Genomic DNA, 24,984 nt, shown 5'->3' on the forward strand with positions numbered 1-24,984 from the left:
CCTGAGGTAACTTTTCCCCCCTCACACGAACTGAATGAGTTATGAGAAAAAGCTTGGGAATCTCCAGATAAAAAACTGCAGATTTCCAAACGGATTCTTATGGCGTATCCTTTCCCGCCAACGGATAGGTTACGATGGGAATCCTCCCCTAGGGTGGACAAAGCTTTAACACGCTTATCCAAAAAGGTAGCCCTGCCGTCCCAGGATACGGCTACCCTCAAAGATGCTGCTGATCGCAAACAGGAGGGTACCCTGAAGTCCATTTATACACATTCGGGTACCTTACTAAGACCTGCAATTGTGTCGGCCTGGGTGTGTAGTGCTGTTGCGGCATGGACGGATACCTTATCTGAGGAATTTGATACCCTAGATAAGGATACTGTGTTATTGACCCTCGGGCATATTAAAGACGCTGTCCTATATATGAGAGATGCTCAAAGAGACATTAGTCTACTGGGTTCTAGAATAAACGCTATGTCGATTTCTGCCAGAAGGGTCCTGTAGACTCGGCAATGGACAGGTAATGCCGACTCAAAAAGGCATATGGAGGTTTTACCTTACAGGGGTGAGGAATTGTTCGGGGAAGGTCTCTCGGACCTGGTCTCCACAGCTACAGCTGGAAAGTTAAATTTTTTGCCTTATGTTCCCTCACAGCCTAAGAGAGCACCGCATTATCAAATGCAGTCCTTTCGTTCACAAAGAAACACAAGAAAGTCTGAGGTGCGTCCTTTCTTGCCAGAGGTAGGGGCAGAGGAAAGAAGCTGCACAACACAGCTAGTTCCCAGGAACAGAAGTCCTCCCCGGCCTCTGCAAAATCCACCGCATGACGCTGGGGCTCCACTGGTAGAGTCGGGCCCAGTGGGGGCACGTCTTCGGAATTTCAGCCACATGTGGATTCACTCCCAGGTGGATCCCTGGGCAATAGAAATTGTGTCTCAGGGTTACAAGCTGGAATTCAAAGAGGTGCCTCCTTGCCGATATTTCAAATCGGCCCTACCAGCTTCCCCCCTAGAGAGGGAGATAGTGTTAAATGCAAGACAAAAATTGTATCTTCAGCAGGTGGTGGTCAAGGTTCCCCTCCTTCAACAGGGAAGGGGTTATTATTCGATCATGTTTGTAGTCCCGAAACCGGACGGTTCGGTCAAACCCATATTGAATTTAAAATCTCTGAACCTATACTTGAAAAGGTTCAAGTTCAAAATGGAATCGCTAAGAGCGGTCATCGCAAGCCTGGAAGGGGGGGATTTTATGGTGTCACTGGACATAAAGGATGCGTACCTTCATGTCCCCATTTATCCACCTCATCAGGCGTACCTAAGATTTGCGGTACAGGATTGTCATTATCAATTTCAGACGTTGCTGTTTGGTCTCTCAACGGCCCCGAGGATTTTCACCAAGGTAATGGTGGAAATGATGGTGCTCCTGCGGAAGCAAGGTATCACAATTATCCCGTACTTGGACGATCTCTTCATAAAAGCGAGATCAAGAGAGCAGTTGCTGAACAGCGTATCTCTTTCACTGAAAGTGTTACAGCAACACGGCTGGGTTCTCAATATTCCAAAGTCGCAGTTGGTTCCTACGACACGTCTGCCTTTCTTGGGCATGATTCTGTACACGACCCATAAAAGGGTTTATCTTCCGATAGAAAAAGCCCAGGAACTTATGACTCTGGTCAGGAACCTTTTGAAATCAAGACAGGTGTCAGTGCATCACTGCACTCGAGTCCTGGGAAAGATGGTGGCGTCATACGAGGCCATTCCCTTTGGCAGGTTCCATGCGAGGACTTTCCAATGGGATCTGCTGGACAAGTGGTCCGGGTCACATCTACAGATGCATCGGTTGATCACCCTGTCCCCCAGGGCCAGGGTGTCACTCCTGTGGTGGCTGCAGAGTGCTCACCTTCTCGAGGGCCGCAGATTCGGCATTCAGGATTGGATCCTGATGACCACGGACGCAAGCCTCCGAGGTTGGGGAGCAGTCACACAGGGAAGAAATTTCCAAGGTCTTTGGTCAAGTCAAGAAACTTGTCTTCACATCAACATCCTGGAACTAAGGGCCATATACAACGCCCTACGTCAAGCGGAGACCTTACTTCGTGACCAACCAGTTCTGATCCAGTCAGACAACATCACCGCAGTGGCTCATGTAAACCGCCAAGGCGGCACAAGGAGCAGAGTGGCAATGGCGGAGACCACCAGAATTCTTCGCTGGGCGGAAAATCATGTAAGCACACAGTCAGCAGTGTTCATTCCGGGAGTGGACAACTGGGAAGCAGACTTCCTCAGCAGACACGACCTACACCCGAGAGAGTGGGGACTTCATCCAGAAGTCTTCGCACAGATTGTGCGTCAGTGGGAACTGCCACAGATAGACATGATGGCGTCCCGCCTCAACAAAAAGCTACAGAGGTATTGCGCCAGGTCCAGAGACCCTCAGGCAGTAGCGGTAGACGCCCTAGTGACACCATGGGTGTTCCGGACAGTCTATGTATTTCCTCCTCTTCCTCTCATTCCCAAGGTGTTGAGGATAATAAGAAGAAAAGGAGTGAGAACAATCCTCATTGTTCCAGATTGGCCACGATAGACCTGGTATCCAGATCTGCAGGAAATGCTCACAGAAGATCCGTGGCCTCTTCCTCTAAGACAGGACCTGTTGCAACAGGGACCCTGTCTGTTCCAAGACTTACCGCGGCTGCGTTTGACGGCATGGCGGTTGAACACCGGATCCTAGCAGAAAAAGGCATTCCGGTTGAGGTTATCCCTACGCTGATAAAGGCTAGGAAGGAAGTGACAGCAAAACATTATCACCGTATATGGCGAAGATATGTTTCTTGGTGTGAGACCAAGAATGCTCCTACGGAAGAATTCCATCTGGGCCGTTTCCTTCACTTCCTACAAACTGGTGTGGATTTGGGCCTTAAATTAGGCTCCATTAAGGTCCAGATTTCGTCCCTATCCATTTTCTTTCAAAAATTGGCTTCTCTCCCAGAAGTTCAGACTTTTGTAAAGGGAGTACTGCATATTCAGCCTCCTTTTGTGCCTCCGGTGGTGCCTTGGGACCTTAACGTGGTGTTAAGTTTCCTAAAGTCACACTGGTTTGAACCACTTAAAACGGTGGAGTTGAAATATCTCACGTGGAAGGTAGTCATGTTATTAGCCCTGGCTTCGGCTAGGCGAGTGTCGGAATTAGCGGCTTTGTCACATAAAAGCCCCTATCTGGTTTTCCATATGGATAGAGTGGAATTGCGGACACGTCCTCAGTTCCTGCCAAAAGTGGTTTCATCCTTTCATATGAACCAACCTATTGTGGTGCCTGTGGCTACACGGGACTTAGAGGATTCTGAGTCCCTTGATGTGGTCAGGGCTTTGAAAATTTATGTAGCCAGGATGGCTAGAGTCCGGAAAACAGAAGCACTGTTCTGTGTGCAGCCAACAAGCTTGGCGGCCCTGCTTCAAAGCAGTCTATTGCTCGCTGGATCTGTAACACGATTCAGCAGGCGCATTCTACGGCAGGATTGCCGTTACCTAAATCGGTCAAGGCCCATTCCACTAGGAAAATGGGCTCTTCTTGGGCGGCTGCCCGAGGGGTCTCGGCACTACAGCTGTGCCGAGCTGCTACTTGGTCGGGGTCAAACACCTTTGCAAAATTCTATAAGTTTGATACCCTGGCTGAGGAGGACCTCATGTTTGCTCAATCGGTGCTGCAGAGTCATCCGCACTCTCCCACCCGTTTGGGAGCTTTGGTATAATCCCCATGGTCCTTACGGAGTCCCCAGCATCCTCTAGGATGTTAGAGAAAATAAGATTTTAAACCTACCGGTAAATCTTTTTCTCGTAGTCCGTAGAGGATGCTGGGCGCCCGTCCCAAGTGCGGACAACTTCTGCAATACTTGTATATAGTTATTGTTTCGATAAGGGTTATGTTATAGTTGCATCGGTCCCGAATGATGCTATGTTGTTTTCATACTGTTAACTGGGTTGTTATCACGAGTTATACGGTGTGATTGGTGTGGGCTGGTATGAATCTTACCTGGATTAACAAAATCCTTTCCTCGTAATGTCCATCTCCTCTGGGCACAGTTTCTCTAACTGAGGTCTGGAGGAGGGGCATAGAGGGAGGAGCCAGTGCACACCCAGAACTAAATTCTTTCTTAAAGTGCTCGTGTCTCCTGCGGAGCCCGTCTATCCCCATGGTCCTTACGGAGTCCCCAGCATCCTCTACGGACTACGAGAAAAAGATTTACCGGTAGGTTTAAAATCTTATTTTTTTTAAAGCAGCAATCATTTTCAAGGCAAAACAAGGTTGGTTTTCCCCTGTAAATTATTGCTGCTTTAAAAAAAAAAAAAAAAATGTCCAGACTCGCAGAAAGTCCCGCACCTATTACATTCAGCCCCCAGTGTCTATATAACATGATGTGGATAAGTAGTTTCCATTCTCTGTGCTCCGCAAAGCAGTAGGGATAAGTGTTTCTGAAACTGTAATCAAGCAGAACACTCATCACCTCTGATCTCTGGTTGGCATTCATCACTTCACACTTTGCCTAAAGCGACAGTCTGCAAAATATGTTTAAGCGTCATAAATACATTTATAAAAAAGCATACCTCTTAAATGGTTTTTCCTGGACAACAGTGAGTTAATGTAGAGTTCAGTTGCCCAATATAAACCTGTGACACTATATAATGATTTTTGCTCCCAAACAATACCAGTGTTTGCCAGAAATTCTTCAAGTACATTACATGCAATTTTCTGCTTCAGCAGCCAGAAGAATAGGAGGCGGGAATACACTGAGAAGTAGGCAGGAAATATTCGATTTAGAGAGGAGAGGTTGGCTGGAGAACAGAAATGTATTTATCCCTTGCCAAACCAAAAAGCACAGTACCAGAGAGTGAATTACATGGCACATCAGCCCAGCTTAGCATTCATCTGACACTCATACTCTATCTGCTGTTTACTTCATTGAATTGGCGACATTAACGCTACAAAACACATTATAAAATGACCTCTAACTTTCCACTACCACGACCTCTGAGAAGAACCTGCAGCTTGGCTTCCGCACGGACTATGCGCATTGTGGTACTCGGGCAAAGTGCAGTGGGAAAAACAGGTACATTTTGTTTTTTAAATGTAACATGTGCAGCTTTAATGCTTTATATTTGCACTGTATTTTAACTTTAATGTTGTATGCATTAAATAAATCAAGGATATTAACTGTTTGTCTACTTACTACGTCTGCTATCTGCCAAACTGTCTCCTTATCTTTCTTTCTGTAAATGAAAAATCTACAGCTTCCAGACGTTATTTAACTTCTAAAAATATAATTATTCATTTACAACCAAATGTATTGAAATGTGAAACTTGCATTTGATGTTGAATAATACTGTAAAAAAAAAAAAAAGTATAGGGCATATAGTTATTTAAGGGGTCTATTTACTAAGCCTTGGAGAGAGAACTAAAGTGTCCGGAGATAAAGTACCAACCAATCAACTCCTAACTGCCACGTTACAGGCTGTGTTTAAAAAAGGACAGGAGCTGGTTGGTTGGTACTTTATCTCCTTCCACTTTATCCCTCTCCAAATCTTAGTACATAGACTCCTAAATCCTACTAATAAGATACTTTCATTTTAGTCACTGACCATTAGGAGATGTAGCAAACCTTCTAAAGCAGACCTGGGCAACTTGTGGCTCTCCAGCAGTTGTGAAACTACAGGTCCCAGCATGCCTTGGGACTACTGGGAACTGCTAAAACTGTGGCAGACAGTGGCCTAACTTTAGAGGGTGCAGGGGATGCAGCTACTTTGGGCCCCGGCGGCTTGGGGGGGGACCCCATAAACAATACCACTGCACCCTCTGAAAAACTTTTTTTTTTTTTTAAATATTTAACTACTGTTGCTGCGCCGGGTCCGGGTCCTGGCAGTGTACTTACTGGTATGGAGATGGAGCCACTTGTTCTACAGAAACTGGAAGCGCGGCTGTGCCTGCAGTAGTGGCGCCAGGGCAGCGTGGCTGACGGATACGCACTGATTGTGCTTATACAGTGTCACATCCGTCAGCCGTGCACTGCCAGTGCTGCTACTGCAGGTGCAGCCATGCTTCCGGACTCTCTAGAACAAGCAACTTCACCTCCCTACAGTAAGTACATTGCCGGGCCCCGAACCCGACGTTGCAGCAGCAAGTAATACTAGTTTTTTTTCATAAAAATAATATTAAATAATACATTTTAGAGGGTGCAGTGGGATTGCCTGTGCCCCCCCCCCCCCCAAGCCCAATAACAGTGGCATCCCCTGCACCTTGTTTAGTTAGAGGGTCCAGCCATATCTGTCCGTCTATGCCCCCTCTCATCCTTCCGTCTATGCCCATGTCTATACCCCATATGGTGCTCTGTCTGTCCGTCTATGCCCCCTCCCATCCGTCCGTCTGTCCATCTATGCCCCCTCCCGTGCGTCTGTCTATACCCCAATATGGTGCTTTGTCTGTTCATCTGTCTGTCTATACCCCTTCCCGTCCATCCATACCCCCATATGGTGCTCTGTCTGTCAATTTGTCCATCAATGATGCCTACATCTGTCTATGCCTCCATATGGTGCTGTCCATACGTCTGTCCGCCAATGCCCCGTCTGTCTATGCCTCTATCCCGTCCTCTGCAGTAGTCAAGTAGTGTCTCTCCTGCTCGCTCTTTCTTCCTCTCTCTCTCTCCTCTCTCTGCCTTACGCTCTTTCTCGCTAATCTCTTTCTCTCTCCCTGAAACAGTCTCCCTCTCTCTCTCATTCCCTCTTTTTTCATGAACCCCCCCCCTCTCTCTCTCTACCTCTCTAACTCTCTACCCTCTCTCATTCTCTCTCTCTCCCCCTGGCACCCTCTTTCTCCATCACTCCCCTCTGTCTCCTGCCCCTAAGGGGCATTGTAGTGATGAAGGCTGGGGGTCGGGGTGGGGGGAACCCTTCCAAGATTTTGCTATGGGGCCCACAAAGTTCTAGTTATGCCCCTGGTGGCAGGGATTGCTGGGGTGTGTAGTTTCACATAGCTGGAGAGCAACAGGTTGACTAGGCCTGTCCTAAAGAGTGGAGAAGTTGCCCATATGAGCCAATCCGTGCCTTCCCATCATTTTATAGAATATACTTTATAAATGCTAGCTAGAAGCTTATTAGTTATAATGGGTAACTTGTCCACTCTTTAGGAGGATGGACACATCTCCCCTATTTCCATACGTTCAAAGACAAAAAGCATTGTCAAAAGCATTGTCATATTACAGGCTGTATTTGAAAAATGACAGGAGCTGGTTGGTACTTCTCTCCACTTTATCTCTCTCCAAGGCTTAAAGCCCCCATACATCTATGAGGCGATTCCCCGACCCAGTCAAAAACACTGGTCCACCAACAGGATCCACCATCGATGATTGGCGACCCATTGGGTAATCAGGGAAATTAACTATGTTAAAAATGCCAGATTTGCCAATCCTGATGATTTCCAATCGGGATTGAACAATCTGGATTATTAAACATGTTTAAAAATCTCACTTCCCTGATGCGACCCTCGGGAGATTGTCCCATTGTCCCGATCCATCGCTGATGTCTCGGGGCCTTCCGTCTCTTTCTTTGCTCAACCATAAGATAGAAATAAAAAGATATAATGAATAACAATGTTTGTAAATAATCTTTTTTATGTTTTTTTACTCTGCGAACAAGGGGCCTGATTCAGAGGGGGACGCTTTTATCATTACTGCTGCGCCTTCGGTGCAGCAAATAATGCAAAAATATGTTAAATATGCAATGCTGCAGGTGGCGTCTGAAGAAAAAACACCTCCTGCCAGCATGACAGATCCCAGTACTATGGATGACCATCGCGACCATCAGCCTGTCAATCATGCTGCGGCAAGTGGAGGACTGCGAGCTGCTCTGCTATTATGGTGTCACCCCCTTGGATAGTGTCACCGAGCAGCCAAGCCCCCTTCACAAGCGCTCGCAGGACCGATTGAGCCACACTAACTCTGAAATGTATCTCCCATTCGTGGCTGCCCGGGCAGCCTTACTACTGTCTATAGACAGTGCTGTCACTAGGGGGGGAGTGTCACCCTCTGATGGGTAATGCCAACGTTTCAGCTCCTCCTCAGAGCCAGGAGTTGGATGCTGCACTGTGACATTATGCGCAGCACTCTGTACCTGTCACATTGTAGGAGTTGGCAGTGCAGCCCGATAAGTCTCCAGAGGCAGTTCAGCATCTCCAAGGATGCTGGGTATGCCCCCGGAGGGATGAAAACGGGGGTTGACCATGAGTCCAAGCCCCTTCCCATGAGGTCATGTCCCTTTCAGCACTGCAGCGGGTGTCATACACCACAGTGACGCCCCTATGTAAAGGCCTGTCTGACAGTTTTGTAGTTTAATATGATATAATTGAACTTTTAAGGAGCTTTTGTGTATCCCATACTGTTTGTACAGACTCAGGACTTCTATTACCACTGTGACTGCTATTAAATGATGTTAATAACTTTATTTAGAGAGTACCTTTATTATTGGATCAGTGTGGTATTGGTTCAGTAGTATTATCTATGATGTTGCTGTATTAAAGGTGTGTTATGTGCTACACAAGGCCAGAGTTTAGACTCTTGCTCCCCAGTGCTCAGTCTCTTTCCCTACACGGCACTTTTACATGTAAGCTGTCATTGCTGATGGTCCTTAGGTGGTATATATGTGGTGATCTCTGGCTGTCTGTCTGTCTGTCTTTTTCCCTGCCAATAGAATTCTTGTTATCCTCTACCATTCTATGGGGTCTATGGGGGTAATTCCAAGTTGATCGCAGCAGGAATTTTTTTAGCAGTTGGGCAAAACCATGTGCACTGCAGGGGAGGCAGATATAACATGTGCAGAGAGAGTTAGATTTGGGTGTGGTGTGTTCAATCTGCAATCTAATTTGTAGTGTAAAAATAAAGCAGCCAGTATTTACCCTGCACAGAAACAAAATAACCCACCCAAATCTAACTCTCTCTGCAAATGTTATATCTGCCTCCCCTGCAGTGCACATGGTTTTGCCCAACTGCTAACAAAATTCCTGCTGCGATCAACTTGGAATTACCCCCTATGTACTAAGCCTTGGAGAGAGAAAAAGTGGACAGAGATAAAGCACCAACCAACCACAGCCTATAACCGGATCTGGTTAGGATCCTGCCTGTTTGAATCAGGCAGTCGAAATGTCGATGTCGTAATGCAGGTGCCGGCATCCAGACAAGTTTCCCAAACCCACCACCAGGATCCTGTCAGACGGGATCCTGAACAAGCATATGCCGGGCTGCCGGGAAGGTAAGCTGCGCGGTGAGGGGGATTGGGGGGGGGGGGGTTAGGCTTCGGGGGGAGGGATAGGCTGTAGGGAGGGTGGCTTAGGTTTAAGCGGCGGGCAAGGGGTGGCAAGGGTTAGGTGGACCCTGGGAGGGTTAGGCTGTGCAGGAAGGAGGGTTAGGTTTAGGCTGCGGGAAGGGGGGGGGGGTAGGTTTAGGATTAGGCAGCAGGGGAGGGGATGGGTGGAGGGTTAGGGTTAGGCTGCCGGTAGGAAGGGTTAGGGGGGAATTGGGGTAAGGTTAGTATACTTAGCTTTCCCTTGTGATTCCTTACCGCCGGCATCCCGATTGCCAGCATTTCATACCCAACGCCTTGTAACATAACAGTTAGGAGCTGGTTGGCTGGTACTTTGGGGTTTATTTACTAAACTTTGGACAGAGAAAAAGTACCAGCCAACCAGCTCCTAACTGTCATTTTTCGAACACAGCCGGTGACATGACAGGAGCTGATTGGCTGGTATTTTATCTCCGTCCAAGGCTTAGTAAATAGACCCCTTTAACCCTGTGCACTTTATCTCTCTCCAAAACTTAGTACGTAGACCCCCTAAAAACAGCCTGAAACTGGCATTTATATTGCTTTATTGGATTTCTTAGAATAAGTCCCAGATGATGTCACTGGTAAGATCATGCTGGGACTGTAGAGACTGATGGTGTGTGGTCTGTTTCTCCTGTCTGGGGCACGATGTTCTATCCCAAACACAATCACGCATTTCATGTCATTAGGAAATGCTGGCTGAGAGTTTTAGTGATGCTAATTGCTTATGGTGTATGGTGGGCTGGAATTATGCCACAAGTCCTGATCCTCGGTACAAGCATCCACCTTTGACCACTTTACTTTAAAAGCTTGAACAACTTACAATACTATAAATCATAGTTTCATTGATAACCAAATGCAAATTAATGTAAGACACATATAGTATTGGAGATAATAGAAAAGAGCAGCAATGCCACATTAATAATGCTAATAAGGTCACCCAGAGAAAAGAAAATTCAGTTTTGTGTTAAATATCAAAAGTTAATCTCTGTCCCAAAGTTTACTGTCCTGGGTCTTGGGTTCAAGGGTTCGGTGGTCACCTGACACTTAACATGTGCCTTTGACCTTTCTGCTGGATACTGCTTGCTCAGTGGACCGCAACTACTGTAATCTGTTTGGATAACAGCCCAGGTCAGATGGAGAAAGGAGGATCTCATGTTTACTACTGCACTCCCTTCGGCTGACCCAGTCTGTTTTCATACAGGCAGCATGCTGTCCACAGATGACACCCTGCCTACATTTGGGAAGTCCTCCACATATAAATTCTTTTTAGATGTGCTGAACCAGGGTGGCACTTCATATTTGTATCCCTTTCTAGCTATATGTTGTTTCTGTGTACCCACTTTTGAGCTGTGCTGTCTTCATAGGTTAAAAAAAAACAACACATTATAAAATATAGCTCCGCTTCCCATGTACCTCAGAATTGCCTCCACTTGTCATTCCACTGGTCCTGTTACCCAAGTTCTAGATAACTTTTCTCTAACCTCTCCTCCCTCATCTTGGGGAACTTCAACATTGCTATTGACATTTCTTTTGATAGTTGCTGCATCCAACCTTTTCTCATAAACTACAGTACCATGTGTGGCCTTTCTTAATAGACCTTTTCTCACTCCCACATTGGTGCAGCAGCCATTTTTTATACTTTTCTCCCTCCTATGAGCTTTGATATTAAAACCTTTCTTCTGGTAACCTCACCTCATCCGTCAAATACAGTATGCCCTAGTTTCCCCATTCTCAAGAAACTCTCTCTTGACTCAGGTACATCCCCACCTCTCTCCTCACCTTTGTCTCTAAATTCCTTGAGCAGGTTGTTTGTGCCCATCTCACTTCCTTCCTTTCTACCCATTGCCTTCTTGACCCACTCCCAGGGCAGCCATCAGGGGTGCTGTGTGTGTGGGGGGTATTTCTGTGGAGACTGGTGTCCCGGGCCCTTACAGAGAGGTGGGCCCACTCCTGGTTCCTACCACCAATACCTGGAGAGCTGCACCAGTCTGTGAAACAACAGCAGACTGATGACCCCGAGAGGACTTCTAATAAACAAGCCTTCTCTGTACATCCGCTATCTGTGAACCGTTCCTGTAGGTCCGCAACACTCCACCTATATGTAACGTCACAATGTCTGACTTCAAAGAGGGGTGGAGCGGTGTGGTAGACACTTTTTTTGGATGGGTAGGGGCAGGGGTGTATCTAGGGGTCCGAGCGCCCCTGGCAAAGTAAGGGCTGGTGCCCCCCCGCACACACACATACACATATTTTAAATAAGGAGGGTGTATCAAAAAAGGATGTGGTCTTGTGGGGAAGGGGCATGGCCACACACTAGCACTTTTAATTCATATTATGCCACACAGTATCACATTACACCACACAGTAGTGTCTCTTATACACGTTATGCCACACAGTATCACATTACACCACACAATAGTGTCTCTTATACACGTTATGCCACACAGTATCACATTACACTGCACAGTTGTGTCTCATATTCACGTTATGCTACACAGTCATACCCCTATAGGAAACACTGTCTATAGAAGTCATATGGGGAATGCAAATAGAAAACAGAAATGTGGACCAGTGCTAGTAAATATATTTCTTTTTTTATAAGTGGAATGCGGTCAAACCACATTCAGGGATGCGACTGCAATATCCCTGTTCTCAGCGCTCCGTCGGTAGGATCACATAGGCTGTAAACACCTCTGCCTGATTGACAGGCAGAGGCGGAGGGTGGGGGGCGGTGATGGACCATTGCGAAGGCGGCGTGGGAAAAACGGGGTCAGCCCGTCTGCATTTTCGGGGCGGCTGAGTGACATCACACGCAGCCACCCTTATGTGAAAAATGGTGGCAGACCACCTGCATACGCAGCCTAGCTGCAGCTGCAGGGGAGCGACCACAACGCCACTGAGCAGGCCATTCAGCATGCTGGACGGCCTTGCCCTGCGATGGATGAGCATCCCCCAGCATGCAATAGAAAGGATTGCAGATTCTGCTTTTTAGCAGAATCTGCAATCCTTACCGAATAACCCCCACTGCCATTAGCACATCTGATCCCACCCATAGGCACACACATATACACTTACATACATACTGGCACACACAAAACACATACAGTACATATGATATACAGTACAGTCACACATGCAGTATATACACATAGATACACACATATATACAGTCACATACATACATAGTCACACACTAATACATAAATACAGTAGGTACTTATACACACACACACACACACACACACACACACACACACACAAACATACATACACATATAGGGGGTAATTCCAAGTTGATCGCTGCAGGAATTTTGTTAGCAGTTGGGCAAAACCATGTGCACTGCAAGGAGGCAGATGTAACATGTGCAGAGAGAGTTAGATTTGGGTGTGGTGTGTTTAATCTGCAATTTAATTTGCAGTGTAAAAATAAAGCAGCCAGTATTTACCCTGCACAGAAATAAAATAACCCACCCAAACCTTAAGGTGTGTACACATGGTGAGATCCCTGCTATGTTCGATTTTGACTATGAGATTTCCCTTGAACTCCCTCAGAGCCCAGATAGCACAGATTGTACAGATTTTGACTATCTGTGCTTGAGATTTTGTATATGTACGATTTTGACTAAGTGCCAATTTTGACTATACTTTGTACTAGATAGTACACTTGATAGTCAAGATTGACTTGCCTGCACAGTCTATCTACCCTTACGATACCGACCCCACGGGAGCGCGCATCGGGATCGAATCTGTATCGCAAGCTGCCTAACACCTTGAGATATGCACTAACTTTTCATAAGATTTTGACTATATAGTCAAAATCTTACAGATTTATCTCACCGTGTGTACACACCCTTACTCTCTCTGCAAATGTTATATCTGCCACACCTGCAGTGCACATGGTTTTGCCCAATTGCTAACTTTCTTGCTGCTGCGATCAACTCAAAATTACCCCCAAAGTCACATACATAAAGCAGACACACATACAGACAGACTAAATAGTGTTTACCCCCCTCACTTCACAGACAGGGTACACTCAATGCATGTACTTTAGTAGCTCCTTGTCCTCTCCCTCTCTCCTCCATGCTGCTGGGTTGCCTGACACTGACTGAGTGCCGTGTAGCCCCGCCCCTCTATTTCCATTCCGTCCACGTCCCATAGGTCAATGCCGTGCAGTGCAGTCTTGTGCCACACCTCCCCAGACTTAATCTGGATTGTACCTTGTGACTGTCTGTTACTGCCGGAGCCGGTGTACAGCGGCACAGCACTGCATTAGTGATCAATCAGACTCAAAATAAACTACAGCTCCCGGAGCTCACGGCAACAGGGGATGCTGGGAGCTGTAGTTTATGTTGAGTCTGATTACAAGTGAGGTGTGGTGCGCTGCCACCTGACACTGGTGCCGGCACTAACAGACAGTCACCAAGTCTGACAGTACTACTGGATTTTACCCCCTGGATGTGGATGGCACTTTCAGGCGGCGCCCCCTCTTTGCCTGGCGCCCCTGGCGAGTGCCATCCTGGCCAATGGGTAGATACACCCCTGGGTAGGGGCCCTGTCTGCTTTGTCAGTCCCAGGCCCCACAATTTTTAAAGGTAGCCCTGCCCACTCCAGTTTAGTTTGTGTTCCTTCCACACTTATCGAAACTGTCATCACCAAGGTCACCAATATCCTCCTTACTGCAATATCCAAGGGCATTCCTCTATACTCATCTTTCTCAACCTCACTGCTGCTTTCATCACTGCTACTCCCACAAGTTCTTCACTCTTTGGGCCTCTGGGACACTGCACTCATCTGGTTCACCTCATACATATCTAATTGGGTTGTAGTATTGTATGCCGGCGGTCGTGCTCCCGGTGACCAGCATACCGGCGCCGGGAGCCCAACCGCCGGCATACCGACAGTGTGGCGAGCGCAAATGAGCCCCTTGCGGGCTCACTGCGCTCGCCACGCTGCGGGCACGGTGGCGCGCTACGCGCCCCACGCTATTTTATTCTCCCTCCAGGGGGGTCGTGGACCCCCACGAGGGAAAATAAGTGTCGGTATGCCGGCTGTCGGGATTCCGGCGCCGGTATACTGTGCGCCAGGATCCCGACAGCCGGCATACTGAAGACCACCCGTCCAATTGCACGTTCTCTGTCTCCATGTCTACCGCCACCTCTCCTCCTCTCCTCTTCTTCTTGGCGTTCCCCAATGTTCTGTATTTGGGTCCCTCATCTCCCCCCCTCTATACCTATTCCCTTGGAGTGCTATCTTCCTTTGACCTTCATAGTTACAACAATATTTTGTATGTGGCTTTAGCTTTGTTGTAATTGTAATAATTCAATTATGGCAAAGTATCTAGGAAAATAGGAAGCAGTCATTAGTAGTGAATATTATACATATTTTGAAAAATAAAAAGTGCCTTAAAAATGCATGTGTTCTTTACAAGTTTCCCATGAATTCTGCAGGACCCCAAATACAGTAGTTTCCAAAAGAAAAGTAAATGTTCACAGTTGAAAGATTGCATGTGAAAATGATACCATATGCACCGCTGTATATACTAGTACTGTAAATTAGTAATGTTATAATGTGGTACCCCGGATGTTGGTGTGGGCACAGATTAGTTAGCTGTAGATGGTAAGCTTCATAGAAACTTAGAATTTGACAGCAGATAATAACCACTTTGCCTACCTAGTCTGCCCTTTTTTTTAACCATACTGTTACCTCAAACCCTATTTCTCTGACGTCCTAGTGGATGCTGGGAACTCCGTAAGGACCATGGGGAATAGCGGGCTCCGAAGGAGGCTGTGCACTCTAGAAAGATTTATGACTACCTGGTGTGCACTGGCTCCTCCCACTATGACCCTCCTCCAAGCCTCAGTTAGATTTCGTGCCCGGCCGAGGTTGGATGCACACTAGGGGCTCTCCTGAGCCTTTAGAGAGAAAGTATAGAAATTAGGTTTTTTATGTTCAGTGAGATCTGCTGGCAACAGGCTCACTGCATCGAGGGACTAAGGGGAGAAGAAGCGAACCTGCCTGCTTGCAGCCAGCTTGGGCTTCTTAGGCTACTGGACACCATTAGCTCCAGAGGGATCGACCGCAGGCCCAGTCCTTGGTGTTCGGTCCCGGAGCCGCGCCGCCGTCCCCCTTACAGAGCCAGAAGCAAGAAGAGGTCTGGAAAATCGGCGGCAGAAGACATCAGTCTTCACCAAGGTAGCGCACAGCACTGCAGCTGTGCGCCATTGCACCTCACACACACTTCACACTCCGGTCACTGAGGGTGCAGGGCGCTGGGGGGGGGGGGGGGGGGGGCGCCCTGAGAAGCAATAATAACACCTTGGCTGGCAAAAATACCACAATATATAGCCCCAGAGGCTATATATGTGGAAAATACCCCTGCCAGAATATAGGAAAAAGCGGGAGAAAAGGGGCGGAGCTATCTCCCTCAGCACACTGGCGCCATTTCTCCCTCACAGCTCCGCTGGAAGGAAGCTCCCTGGCTCTCCCCTGCAGTCTACACTACAGAAAAGGGTAAAAAAGAGAGGGGGGCACTAAATTTAAGGCGCAGTATACAGTTATATAGAAAAAATATGGGGACATAACTCAGTTAGTCCCTGCATTATATAGCGCTCTGGTGTGTGCTGGCATACTCTCACTCTGTCCCCCCAAAGGGCTTTGGTGGGTCCTGTCCTCTGTTAGAGCATTCCCTGTGTGTGTGCGGTGTGTCGGTTCGGCTGTGTCGACATGTTTGATGAGGATAATGATGTGGAGACGGAGCAGATGCCTTTAGGAGGGATGTCACTCCCTGCGGGGCAGACACCTGAGTGGATGAGCTTATGGAAAGAAATGAGTGCACGTATAGACTCTTTACATAAGAAATTTGACGACATGCCAAATGTGGGACAGCCGACTTCTCAGCTCGTGCCTGTCCAGGTGTCTCAAAGGTCATCAGGGGCTCTGAAACGCCCGCTACCTCAGACCGCAGACGCAGATGTCGACACTGAGTCTAACCTGATGCCCACTAAGGCCATTCACTGCATGATTGAGGCAATGAAAGAGGTGTTACACATTTCTGATATAAATACAGGTACCACTAAAAAGGGTATTATGTTTGGGGAGAAAAAACTACCCGTAGTTTTTCCCCCATCAGATGAATTAAATGAAGTGTGTGAAGAAGCGTGGGCTTTCCCTGATAAAAAATTGGTAATTCCTAAGAAGGTACTAATGGCGTTCCCTTTCCCGCCAGAGGATAGATCCCGTTGGGAAACACCCCCTAGGGTGGATAAAGCGCTCACACGTTTGTCTAAAAAGGTGGCACTACCGTCTCCGGATACGGCCGCCCTCAAGGAACCTGCTGATAGAAAGCAGGAGGCGATCCTGAAGTCTGTATACACACACTCAGGCATTATACTTAGGCCAGCTATTGCGTCAGCTTGGATGTGCAGTGCTGCCGCTGCGTGGTCAGATACACTGTCAGAAAATATTGACACACTAGACAGAGACACGATCCTGTTAACCATAGACCATATCAAAGACTCAGTCTTATATATGAGAGATGCACAGAGGGAAATCTGCCGGCTGGCATCTAAAGTAAGTGCATTGTCCATTTCTGCTAGGAGAGGCTTATGGACTCGCCAGTGGACAGGAGATGCAGATTCTAAAAGGCACATGGAAGTTTTGCCTTATAAGGGTGAGGAATTATTTGGGGATGGTCTCTCGGACCTAGTTTCCACAGCAACATCTGGGAAGTCAGCATTTTTACCCCATGTCCCCTCACAGCCTAAGAAGGCGCCGTTTTATCAGGTTCAGTCCTTTCGGACCCAGAAAAACAAGCGTGGAAAAGGCGGGTCTTTTCTGTCCAAAGGCAGAGGTAGGGGAAAAAGGCTGCAACAAACAGCAGGTTCCCAGGAGCAAAAGTCCTCCCCCGCTTCTTCTTCCAAGTCCGCCGCATGACGGTGGGGCTCCACAGGCGGAGCCAGGTACGGTGGGGGGCCGCCTCAAGAATTTCAGCGATCAGTGGGCTCGCTCACAGGTGGATCCCTGGATCCTTCAAATAGTATCTCAAGGGTACAAACTGGAATTCGAGGCGTCTCCACCCCACCAGTTCCTAAAATCTGCCTTGCCGATTGCTCCCTCAGACAGGGAGGCGGTGCTAGCGGCAATTCACAAGCTGTATTCCCAGCAGGTGATAATCAAGGTACCCCTACTTCAACAAGGCCGGGGTTACTATTCCACACTATTTGTGGTGCCGAAACCGGATGGTTCGGTGAGACCCATTCTAAATTTGAAATCCTTGAACACATTCATAAAAAAATTCAAGTTCAAGATGGAATCGCTCAGGGCGGTTATTGCAAGCCTGGACGAGGGGGATTACATGGTATCCCTGGACATCAAGGATGCTTACTTGCATGTCCCCATTTACCATCCTCACCAGGAGTACCTCAGATTTGTGGTACAGGATTGCCATTACCAATTCTAGACGCTGCCGTTTGGACTGTACACGGCACCGAGGGTATTTACCAAGGTTATGGCGGAAATGATGATACTCCTTCGAAAAAAGGGAGTTTTAATTATCCCGTACTTGGACGATCTCCTAATAAAGGCGAGGTCCAAGGAACAGTTGTTGGTGGGAGTAGCACTATCTCAGGAAGTGCTGCACCAGCACGGCTGGATTCTGAATATCCCAAAGTCACAGCTGGTTCCGACGACACGTCTACTGTTCCTGGGTATGATTCTGGATACAGTCCAGAAAAAAGTGTTTCTCCCGGAGGAGAAAGCCAGGGAGTTGTCATCTCTAGTCAGAGACCTCCTGAAACCAAAACAGGTATCGGTGCATCACTGCACGCGGGTCCTGGGAAAGATGGTAGCTTCTTACGAAGCAATTCCCTTCGGCAGGTTCCATGCCAGAATTTTTCAGTGGGACCTGTTGGACAAATGGTCCGGATCGCATCTTCAGATGCATCGCTTAATAACCCTGTCTCCAAGAACCAGGGTGTCTCTACTGTGGTGGCTGCAGAGTGCCCATCTTCTAGAGGGCCGCAGGTTCGGCATACAGGACTGGGTCCTGGTGACCACGGATGCCAGCCTTCGAGGCTGGGGGGCAGTCACACAGGGAAGAAACTTCCAAGGACTATGGTCGAGTCAGGAGACTTCCCTTCACATAAATATTCTGGAACTAAGGGCCATTTACAATGCCCTAAGTCAAGCAAAATCCCTGCTCCTACACCAGCCGGTGCTGATCCAGTCAGACAACATCACGGCAGTCGCCCATGTAAATCGACAGGGCGGCACAAGAAGCAGGATGGCAATGGCAGAAGCCACAAGAATTCTCCGATGGGCGGAGAATTATGTACTAGCACTGTCAGCAGTGTTCATTCCGGGAGTGGACAACTGGGAAGCAGACTTCCTCAGCAGACACGACCTCCACCCGGGAGAGTGGGGACTTCATCCAGAAGTCTTCCAGATGCTGGTAAACCGTTGGGAAAAACCACAGGTGGACATGATGGCGTCCCGCCTCAACAAAAAGTTAAAAAGATATTGCGCCAGGTCAAGGGACCCTCAGGCGATAGCTGTGGACGCTCTAGTGACACCGTGGGTGTACCAGTCGGTTTATGTGTTCCCTCCTCTGCCTCTGATACCAAAGGTATTGAGAATAATAAGAAAGCGAGGAGTAAACACAATTCTCGTGGTTCCGGATTGGCCAAGACGAGCGTGGTACCCGGAACTTCAAGAGATGATCTCAGAGGACCCATGGCCTCTGCCACTCAGACAGGACCTGCTGCAGCAGGGGCCCTGTCTGTTCCAAGACTTACCGCGGCTGCGTTTGACGGCATGGCGGTTGAACGCCGGATCCTGAAGGAAAAGGGCATTCCGGAGGAAGTCATTCCTACGCTAATTAAAGCCAGGAAAGATGTAACTGCAAAGCATTATCACCGCATATGGCAGAAATATGTTGCTTGGTGCGAGGCTGGAAAGGCCCCAACAGAGGAATTTCAACTAGGTCGATTTCTGCATTTCATGCAAGCAGGAGTGAATATGGGCCTAAAACTAGGCTCCATTAAAGTACAGATCTCGGCTCTGTCGATTTTCTTTCAAAAAGAACTAGCTTCAGTACCTGAAGTTCAGACATTTGTGAAAGGAGTGCTGCATATTCAGCCCCCGTTTGTGCCTCCTGTGGCACCTTGGGATCTCAACGTGGTGTTGAGTTTCTTAAAATCACATTGGTTTGAGCCACTAAAAACCGTGGATCTGAAATATCTCACGTGGAAAGTGGTCATGTTATTGGCCTTGGCTTCGGCCAGGCGAGTGTCAGAATTGGCGGCTTTATCATGTAAAAGCCCTTATCTGATTTTCCATATGGATAGGGCAGAATTGAGGACTCGTCCCCAGTTTCTCCCTAAGGTGGTGTCAGCGTTTCACCTGAACCAGCCTATTGTGGTGCCTGCGGCTACTAGGGATTTGGAGGACTCCAAGTTGCTAGACGTTGCCAGGGCCCTGAAAATATATGTTTCCAGGACGGCTGGAGTCAGAAAATCTGACTCGCTGTTTATCCTATATGCACCCAACAAGCTGGGTGCTCCTGCTTCTAAGCAGACTATTGCTCGCTGGATTTGTAGTACAATTCAGCTTGCTCATTCTGTGGCAGGCCTGCCACAGCCAAAATCTGTAAATGCCCATTCCACGAGGAAGGTGGGCTCATCTTGGGCGGCTGCCCGAGGGGTCTCGGCTTTACAACTTTGCCGAGCTGCTACTTGGTCAGGGGCAAACACGTTTGCAAAATTTTACAAATTTGATACCCTGGCTGAGGAGGACCTGGAGTTCTCTCATTCGGTGCTGCAGAGTCACCCGCACTCTCCCGCCCGTTTGGGAGCTTTGGTATAATCCCCATGGTCCTTACGGAGTTCCCAGCATCCACTAGGACGTCAGAGAAAATAAGAATTTACTCACCGGTAATTCTTTTTCTCGTAGTCCGTAGTGGATGCTGGGCGCCCATCCCAAGTGCGGATTGTCTGCAATACTTGTAAATAGTTATTGTTAACTAAAGGGTTATTGTTGAGCCATCTGTTGAGAGGCTCTGTTGTTTTCATGCTGTAAAACTGGATATAGTATCACGAGTTGTACGGTGTGATGGGTGTGGCTGGTATGAGTCTTACCCGGGATTCAAAATCCTTCCTTATTATGTCAGCTCGTCCGGGCACGGTGTCCTAACTGAGGCTTGGAGGAGGGTCATAGTGGGAGGAGCCAGTGCACACCAGGTAGTCATAAATCTTTCTAGAGTGCCCAGCCTCCTTCGGAGCCCGCTATTCCCCATGGTCCTTACGGAGTTCCCAGCATCCACTACGGACTACGAGAAAAAGAATTACCGGTGAGTAAATTCTTATTTTGATCCTTATTTTTTGCAAGGATATACTTTAAGTCTATCCCATGCATGTTTAAATTGCTCTACTGTCTTAGCCTTTACCACCTTTGATGGGAGGATTTTCCACTTGTCCACTACCCTTTCTGTGAAGTAATTTTTCCTCAAGTTTCCCCTGAGCCTTCCTCCCTCCAGTTTCAGTGCATGTCCTCATGTTTTGATACTTCTCTTCCTTTGAAAAATGTCTCCCTCCTACAGACGGAGCCACGCTAATCGTGGCTCCGTCTGTGCCTGGGCTCGCCCTTCTGCGGCGCGTGCACATCCGAGATGAGCATGCGCCTCATTCACTTGGGAACATCTTTGTGCACTCCTGTAGCGGGGCTAGGCACCGGATCACCTAGTCCCACCAGGAGTGCACGCCTGCGATGGAGCCGCACTAGATGAGTGCGGCTCCATCTGTATACCTATATGCACTCCGGGTCACGTGACTCGGTCCTGATGTACTATATGATAAAGGGAGAAACTGGAAGTCTTGCAAGATGTGGACATGTGATGTTCCGAAGTGTCTATCCTCATTATTAATGTGAATAGTGTCGAAGTCAAAAATATTACATAGAGAGAACATCCAAACTCCACACTGATGAGTCGCTATGCTTGCGAATACGCACAGCGTGCACAGCAATATATGGTAACATGCGCATTTACACAGACATGCCACAAAGATATATTCAACACATATTTCATACCACACATAAATTAAACATGTCAAGCACCAGACATTATAATGTATTTACATAATAGAGTTTAACATCAGATATATGTGTATTGTTGGAGTGGAGCAAGATGGACATGCCGTGCTTGGTGTCAAAGTAACCAGATTAATGTGTGGATTCATTTTATGCTTGTGATTAGTTTGTAGCACATTGCAATGAGAAGTTATGATTAAATGTATGAAAGCTAAAGTCACTCTTATTATAACAATGAACTTCCTGGAAGACAGCATGCCTGCAGAAAGGAACCAGTGGCTATCTCCTGTAATTACACCATCAAGGCTGGACGTTGCTTGCATATGAACTGACCAATGACCCACCATGAATGAGAAAGTTCCCTCCCCTGGACCAATAACAGAAAACCTATACTCCCCCAACATACAGTGTATAGCTGATCCCACACAGAAGAGTTTCCTGTTTTTCTGCTGAGTGCTGATCGAGATGGGGTTTTGCCGATACTCTGCTGCTGTGAGCATGGAGGGAGAACTAAAGATGGAGGAGAGGGAGCGTAGTGAGCATTGAGGGAGATGGTAAATGTATGCTGTCTGTGGCTATATTTGAATTAGTTTGTAATAACTGCTTCCTGTGTAAATTATAACCATGTAACTATATATATACTGTACATTGTAATATATTGTATACATATCCTTTTAATATCAAATATATACATCAATGAGCTTTGGAACTCAGACAATGTGTCCGTGTATTTTTTTCTCTTAAGGGATGTAGTGTTTTGCAACATACAGCGCACTTTTATCGTATATGGGCCCTCATTCTGAGTTCTTCGCTCGCTAGCTGCTGTTAGCAGCAGTGCAAACGCTAAACCGCCACCCTCTGGGAGTGTATCTTAGCTTAGCAGAAGTGCGAACGAAAGGATCGCAGCGCTGCTACTAAAAAAAAATTGTGCAGTTTCAGAGTAGCTGCAGACCTACTCCTACCTTGCGATGACTTCAGACTATTGTTCCTGTTTTGACATCACAAACACGCCCTGCGTTCGGCCAGCCAATCCCCTGTTTCCCCAGGCACTCCTACGTTTTTATCTGGCATGCCTGCGTTTTTACACACAATCCCCAACAACGGTCAGTTACCACCCAGAAACACCAACTTCCTGTCAACCACTCAACAATCAGCAGTGCGCCTGAAAAGCGTCGCTAGACCTTGTGTAAAACTGCATTGCCTTTTGTGAATGTACGTCGCGCGTGCGCACTGCGCATCATACGCATGCGCAGAAGTGCCATTTTTTAGCCTGATGCTCTGCGAACGAAAGCAGCTAGCAATCAACTCGGAATGACCCCCATGGTAATAAGATGCGCCTTTCGTCCGCAGTATATATTAGAGCTAGCATTCTAAATATTTATTAGAAATAGATTTGACTTTATCAATAGCTAATCGCATAGTGCAGGTCACGGACCGGAAGTGAGATCACGCACCAAAAGTCACGTGACCACACTTGAGTTTCATTACCTGAAAGTGATCTGGGAAAATATTAACCATTGCCATTTTTAAGTGTTTTCATAGATTCAAATTATAGGTTTTTGATTCTGTCTTTCTCTGAGTCTCATTCAATGTTTTGTATGATTATTTTATTTTGTACCTTTTTAACTATGATGGATTGATCTGACAGGTGTCACTGATTGTCTAATTAGTAAATTATAAATACATTGCCTACTCAGTTCACAAGTTACCTTGAAAAGGCTGCATAGCTCAGCAGCGAAATGCGTTGGTGGGCTACCTGTCTCCCCATTACTTTGTACTTACCTACTAGTGCCTATATTAATACTGGACCATTAACCTTTCCATCTGTGTGGATGATCTCCTGCTAAATATTGTGTGGACTGTAACACTGAAGACTTCTGTATCTCTGGTGAGGACCTTTTTGGAACGTTCTTCTATTTGACCATCCTCCAGCGGTTGTTATACAGTCTCACTTTGCATCTTTGGACTGGACTGTCCGTTCTAAAGAAGTAAGAATCGTCTGCTTTTTCAACTAATTCTCCAGTTTAAACAGGCACGATTGAGAAAGATCAATATTACTGGGTGCCGCAAAATTCTTTTTATGCCTTTATGTTTCTTGTATGTACGTTAATAATTTTTAACATTAAATCATGTGTACCCATTTCAGACAATCCATCCTATTAATTTAGTGCTGCCTTTTTGCTCTTTTTCTTGTTTGTATTATTAATAGGAGTGACTAACCCTATTCCTTGGCAGCTGCTTATTAGAAAACCAGTCCATAATTTAGCGCCTGACCCTAACCTGTTGGTTAATTTCTGCTTTTTTTACGGTTTGTATTTACTGAACTGCAGTGTCTGACTCCAGTAAAAGATGCTGTTACACTATGAAAGTGTCTGCTGTGTGCTCTTATTTCCTCAACCCTGTTACAGTATGCTAACTTGTCCTCCCTAACTCTCCCTTCTTGCAGCCTAACCTCCCTCCCCGCAGCCTAACACTTACCCTCCCTTTTCACAGCCTAAACCTAACCTTCCCCCTAGTGCCTAACCCTTCCTGGTATACTTACATTCGGGATATGTACTGTCGGGATTCTGGCATTAGGATTCTGAGGGGTGTCGGTATTCTGGCGTCAGTCTTCTGACCTCCGGCATCCCATACATCCCCTTCATATATTTTAAAGTTTCTATAATGTCTCCCTTTTCCCTTTTCTACTCCAAACTGCACACATATAGCTCTTTTAGTCTTGCCAGGTAAGTTTTGTGATGTAGGTTATACATCATTTTAGTTGCCCGTCTTTGTATAGTCCCTAATGCATTAATATCCTTCTGAAGATATGGGTCGGATGCAATGGAATCCGAGTTTGAGCCAAGTTTGTAAAATGTCAGATTTTGCCGCAAAAGTCGGACATTTTGCAAATTCGGCCATTGTAATAGTGTCCAAGTACATGAAAAGTCAGATGTTTTCTACTCTGAACAAGAGAGCCCAGTAAAAAGTTGGATCCAGATGTTTCCCCATGTTAAACATACAACTTCGGCTGACGTAATGGTTTATATAATGCAAAGTCTGAGTCTGAACATCTTTCAAAAATAGCTCTACAAAGTCGTACAAAAATAGAACAATTTTTTTTAGGTGAATTGTATTTGTCAATGTTGAAAATGAATTACAAGTACACAATTACAGGATGGTATCGAGAGCCTGGTGCTTGGGATGCCAGCGGTTAGAATACCAATAGCAGCATCCCAACGCACAGGATCCCAAGACCTTTCAGGTAAGTACCCTAATCCCCAACTCCCGTAACCCTCCCTACCCACTGCCTGAGCCTAATCCTCCCCCTTACCCTGCAGCCTAACTGTTCCTTGTTATGCCTACTCCTAAACCCCCTCCCCTCAGCCTGAACCCTCCCATCTCACAGCCTAACCCTACCCATCCCTGGTTGTGCCTAACCCTACTCCCTCCGCAGCCTAACCCACACCCACAGCCTAACCCCCCAACCCCCACACTCCGCAGCCTAAACCTAACCTCTCCCCACAGCCTGACCCTTACCAGTCTCTCAAAATAGTCTATA

General features: G+C 47.0%; 1 protein-coding gene and 1 long non-coding RNA gene across 2 annotated transcripts in view; one reads left to right on the top strand and one right to left on the bottom strand.

Annotated features, from left to right (window-relative positions):
• LOC134968840 (uncharacterized) overlaps positions 1-5,686 on the bottom strand; it is an 87,629-nt gene extending 81,943 nt beyond the window's left edge. The window contains exon 1 of the long non-coding RNA XR_010189344.1: positions 5,634-5,686. This is a non-coding gene — a long non-coding RNA (uncharacterized LOC134968840). The remainder of the gene's footprint in view (positions 1-5,633) is intronic.
• The window catches only part of LOC134968838 (ras-related and estrogen-regulated growth inhibitor-like), a 99,796-nt gene continuing 79,534 nt past the window's right edge, over positions 4,723-24,984 (top strand). Inside the window, exon 1 of the mRNA XM_063944351.1 lies at positions 4,723-5,104. Coding sequence (XP_063800421.1) covers positions 4,996-5,104 — 109 coding nt within the window. The 5' untranslated portion in view covers positions 4,723-4,995. The remainder of the gene's footprint in view (positions 5,105-24,984) is intronic.

The sequence above is a fragment of the Pseudophryne corroboree genome, chromosome 11 (assembly GCF_028390025.1).
Source record: "Pseudophryne corroboree isolate aPseCor3 chromosome 11, aPseCor3.hap2, whole genome shotgun sequence".
In the NCBI taxonomy this organism is placed as follows: Eukaryota; Metazoa; Chordata; class Amphibia; order Anura; family Myobatrachidae; genus Pseudophryne; species Pseudophryne corroboree.